At 34.6% G+C, this 5,650-nt stretch overlaps 1 protein-coding gene across 1 annotated transcript; it reads right to left on the minus strand.

Annotated features, from left to right (window-relative positions):
• Nucleotides 1–1,550: 1,550 nt before the first annotated feature.
• On the minus strand, nt 1,551–2,435 carry LOC121211377 (30S ribosomal protein S3, chloroplastic). Its single transcript, XM_041084136.1, has one exon. It carries the CDS (start codon nt 2,433–2,435, stop codon nt 1,857–1,859), a length of 579 nt encoding a protein of 192 aa, XP_040940070.1. The 3' UTR covers nt 1,551–1,856.
• Nucleotides 2,436–5,650: the final 3,215 nt, after the last annotated feature.

Genomic DNA, 5,650 nt, shown 5'->3' on the forward strand with positions numbered 1-5,650 from the left:
TACTGCTCCTTGATACAGAAAATAACGTCACAATATGAGCATATCGCGATACTAGCTCATGATCGAATACACATCAATTCTCGGCCCGCTGTTATCTGCTACATTCAAATGGGTCTGAGGTTTGAAATCTTTTTTTCAATGTAACAAAGACGAAGAAAAAAGAAATATTGTTTGTCAAAAAAAAAAGAAACTCGTAATGTTTTTTATTCCAAGACAAGACTTCTTTCCTTTGTTCTATATTCTATCCTGAAATAATGAATTGAGTTTTTATAGCATTTTGACGCCGCTATTGAAATAGCCTTTCTGGCTATATTTCGGCTACTCCGCTCATTTCATAAAGTATTCTGCTCGGTTTAACGACAGCTACCAATACTCGGAGATCCTTTCCCGAACCCATACGTGTTTCTGTAGGTCTTACCGTAACGGGTTGTCTGGAAATATACATACCCATATTTTTCCACCACGGCGTACATTTCTGTCATTGCGCGGCGCCCACTTCTATTTGTCTAGATGTAATCCAAGCGGGTTCAAGTGCTTGAAGAGCATATCTACCGAAACAAATCCGATTACCTCGATAAGATATCCCCTTCATTCTTCCTCTATGTTGTTTACGAAATCGGTTCTTTTGGGGTTATAGTTGATGGTTGTTGTTTATGAATTCCATCTCTACTACAGAACTGGACATGATAGTTTTTCTCATCCAGCTCCTCGCGAAAAAAAAATGAATAAAAAAATATTTAATTCTTAATCTTAAGATATACGGGTAGTTAATGAATAATTGAATCTTGGGATTCTTTGCTTTGCGATTTTATCTATCTATTAGAAATTTGTATATCTTGTTTGGATCTATTGGATATATATATAAGTATAAGGAATTAAACACGGATTCTATTTCTAGATAATGTCTTATCTTGGTTTTGTTATAATGTTATAACAATCTTTATTTTGTTTTTTATCATATTCATATCAGATTCAGATCGACAAAAATGGAACAATCAAATAAAATAAACTCAAATTTTCGCGGGCGAATATTTACTCTTTTTCTAGTTCAGTTGTGGGTTAACCCATGACCTCTAGAATCAGAATAAAAAGAAATGCAGTGGTCTCTGGTTTGTTCCGCCATCCTCCCCATAAATCATTAGGATTCGTTTTCAATAGAATCCTTGCATTCACGGGTTCCGTCGTCCCCATCGCTCTCGATTAATGCTTAGGTCTGAATTCTCCAATGGAGCCTTAATTTATTAATTTATTAATTTAATTTTAATTTAATTTTATTTAATAAAATAAAAATAAAATTTCTTCTTGAGTCAACCTTCTCAGTCTTTATTGACTTAAGTTAAGGCTCTTGATTTTTTCTTCAATGAACAGATATTCATCTAATTATTGATGAATCTCTATTGATGCTCTATTACATTGCTCTTTATGAGATGCTTCATAGACCTTACATATTGGAATCCTATATCATTTCATTGCTATTTCTGTTTCTCTCTTTCTCTCATCCTTCTATTTATCCACATACTTTTTATTTTGCTTCACAATTTGATCTATTCATAATCAGATTGGTTTTGTCTTTTACTTAATGCAAAAAAAATTCAGTTGCTATAATGATATGACCAATATATCATATCTTGACTGATTCTTTGGATCCAGATAATCCGAAGCGATGAGTTGGTTATTAGTGCTATAGTTATTAGCTTATACTGTGGTCCGCCCATTTTTTTTGAATCCTAAGCCTAAAAAACCCAACGAGTCGCACACTAAGCATAGCAATTATATCAAATGATCAATCAAATTTTTATTTAACCTTGTAGAATTTAGAACTGCTCATTTTTTGATTTTTATGTTCAATCAAAAAATCAAAGAATTTTCATTTTTTGTTCTATCGCAGAATAGAACGTAAAGACAAGTAGAGTCTTATTCTTATTATTCTTCGTTATAAATATCCAAATTTTGATTCCTAATACCCCATAGATAGTTCGAACTCTATAAGAGCAATACTCAATTTTCGCTCCAATGGTTTGTAGAGGAACCCTACCTTCTCGGATCCATTCGACACGTGCGATTTCTTTTCCATCGATATGCCCTGCAATTTGTATTTGAATTCCTTTTGTATCCGCTTGCTCAGTTAATTCAATAGCCTTTTTCATTGCCTTTCGAAATGAAACTCGATTCTTTAATTGTCCGGCTATAAATTCGGCAAGAATATTAGGGTGCCCATAAGGATTTCCAATTCTTGTAATAGCAATGTTGAGTTTTCGGTTCATACAATTAAGTTCTTTTTGCACATTCATCTGTAGTTCTTCGAGTTTTCGTGGCTTATCTTCAATTAATAATTTAGGAAATCCCATATAGATTATCACCTGAATTAGATCCAGTCTTTTTTGAATCTCTATACGTGCAATTCCCTCGACACTAGAAGATAGTTTGTCTGTCATTCTGGCACACATAACTTTCTAGTTATGCTTTCTTTTTTTTTAGTAGACAATTTTCGCTTCTGCTGATTTTATTTTCCAATTTTCATGTTTTCATTACTTTTCTTTTGAGTATGGAAAGAGGAATAAGAGTTACAAATAGAGGATAATGAAGAAGAAGCTTCAAGTGTTCATGAAGATGGGGTCTTGACAATCACAAGTATGAATTTTGTCTTGTGGGCTATTTTCTAACAGCGAGTGTGATTAATTTTCAGGCAATGCAGAATACTATGGTCAATATTTGGCATCCATTGAGGGGTGTTGTGATATCAGATCTAGGAGAGAAGCGTTTTCTCTTTAGGTTTTATCATGAGATGGATATTAGAAGGGTGGAGAATGGAGCCCCTTGGACTTTCAATAATCATCTTTTTGTTTTCCATCGCTTAGGAAGAATGAGGAACCTCTTTAAGTACCATCAATTTACTCTTTTTTCTAGTTACAAATTAATTATCTCCCTTTAGGGTTATTTTCAGAAAAATATGGCCAAACAATTTGGAAACTTTGTGGGCCAATTTGTGAAGTACGATTCTAAATAGATCGGATGGGGAATCAGGAATTTTATGCGTGTAAGGGTTCTGATCGATGTTCGTGTTCCTTTGAAACAATGGAAAAAATCATCTTAGCATATGGGGATCAAGTTTATGCAAAATTTAAATATGAGAAGTTTTCCTTGTTTTGCTTTGCTTGTGGTCGATTGGGTCATGGGGATAGCTTCTGACCAACGAAGCTGTATAATGGAGGGTTGGATGTGGTTCTTGGATGGGATCTAACTCTAATAGCTCTGGTTAAAAAGGCAACAATTGCAACCAGTGTGTGGCTTCGAACAGGCAACGGAGGTAACAATTATGGAAATATAATCGATGAGAGAAATATGAGGAGCAATTAGAGGAATGTTAATCAAGAGGGAATGCTTTGTGATCAGTGGGTCAAAACAAATCAAATTCTTAGTTTCAATTTGGAAGGTTGCTCTTTTCTGGAAGCTCTAATAAACAGGGGGAGGGAGTTATGAGAGGAAATCAAGGAATGGAGGATGACATGGAAAAAAATCCTCTAAAAGATTTAGAATGAAAGAAACGTCTTAGAGTTTGCAAACCTAATCTGATGGTTTCTGGTGAATTGAATTCATCAAATTTTCATGATGAACGATTATTCGAAAGTCAAACATCTAAAACGGTGACCGCCTTTGGGCAGGCTGACCGATACCATTGAAGATTTTATGCTAGAATATTCGTAGATTAGGGAGTCCACAAGTAGTTAGAAGACTTCAACACATGTTGAAGAAAATTAATCCACATATAGTCTTCTTTATGGAGACAAAATTGGATTCAAATCGAATGGAGGTGATAAGGAGAAAATGTGGTTTTCTTTCTAGTATAGATATGCTAGTGGATGGTTTCCAAGGAGGATTATGTATTGAGTGGAAGGAAAATCTTAACATTTCATTATGTAGCACATCGAAAAATCATATTGATGTTGAGGTAGTTTATGGGACGGAGAGGGTGACATGAAGATTTACTGGTTTTTATGGCACTCCGGATGTTCGCATAAGGAGGAAACCTGGAATTTATTGAAGACTCTAGGGTGCGAGAACAACCTCCCTTGGATGGTGGGTGGAGATTTTAACGAAATTCTTTATTCTCTTGAGAAAAATGGTGGTATCCCAAGAGAGAGTGGTTGGATGGAAAGCTTTTAAGATGCCTTGGATGAATGCCAATTGAATGATCTTGGCTACATGGGTTCCTGGTTTACTTGGGAGAGGGGCAACATCGAGGCTAATAATGTTCAAGAGAGATTAGATCATGGAGTTGCTAATTTGGATTGGTGGCAGTTATTCCTAAAGCTCCAGGTGCAGCATTTGACCCACTCGTTCTCTGATCATTGCCCACTATTTATATCCACAAATTTTGAAGAAGAGAATCATGTGTATGACAGTTTAGATTCGAATCTTGGTAGACTTTAGAGGAGTTTTGTGATGAGAAGATACGAAGTATATGGGAATTGAACACTGTTGAAATTCTGACTCGATTGTCTATGTTGGCTGAAGGTTTACAACAATGGGCTGCCACTGTAACACCCCTATCCCGTAACCGTTGTCGGAATAGGAAAGGGGTATTACCAGACTTGTAACTCATGTCAGAACAGTAAATTTTTTTTTTCTTCAAATAAAGATCATTCATTTAGATAAATGCTAAATACAGCCAGGGATAAAATTAAACTTCTATAAGTACACATTCAAAAGATGCCATTTTCGCATGGCTTATATACATTAACCAAAATATTATTCCGCTACTAGTTTATTCTATACATGCCATAAAATAATCCAAAATATAGCAGTACCAAACAGTGGATAGTGATAGCGTGACGAGTTGTTGACGATCCCCGAGCAAAGGCCAAATTTGATAATCTATAAAACAGAGAAACGTAACAACAGAGTAAGCTTTCAAGGCTTAGTAAGTCTTAAGTAAAACAATTAACTTTGCTGGATTAAATACATTTATAACTTACACAAAATCCAAGTGAGGTCTCGATGGGCTTAATAAGCCTACACAAGTACATAATACATACCTAGCCAACTTAATGTGCTGATCATCCGTAATTGTTGATTTATTACTAAGTCGCTTAAGATTAAGCCTTACGCAAATCACGTTTTGAAATGTCAAGATATACCACCATTCGGTCAAATAGATTAAACCCTATGTATGCACATGCAATTCATCTATTTCATCCAAATTTAAGAGTATATACTCTTTCGCATTTAAAAACATCAATGCTACTTTTAATTTAATCAGTCGAACTAAAACATAACACTATAATCACATTCGGTTTCCATATTTGGAAGCACATATTCATGTTTTCATCTTACATAAACAATTTGATAGAGTCAATACTCGTTGAATATAACTTATAACCATCTCATAAGTGATTCCCCAAGTGCATTTGTAATACAAACGAAATCGAGTTCACATAGCAAGTAAGTATCACTTACCATATACTTAACCTTTGTACACTTACCGTTTCCATAGTTACCAATTACCAATTCAATCTTTCAATACCTCTAACCACTTAATCATATGCACTCATTTCGTGCACATACATAATTGTATATATGTATTTAGGAGCTTAGTTCTTTAGTTCATATTCACATTAATATTTCAAATAATCAAATCATGACTAGTATT

Source organism: Gossypium hirsutum, chromosome A12, assembly GCF_007990345.1.
Source record: "Gossypium hirsutum isolate 1008001.06 chromosome A12, Gossypium_hirsutum_v2.1, whole genome shotgun sequence".
In the NCBI taxonomy this organism is placed as follows: Eukaryota; Viridiplantae; Streptophyta; class Magnoliopsida; order Malvales; family Malvaceae; genus Gossypium; species Gossypium hirsutum.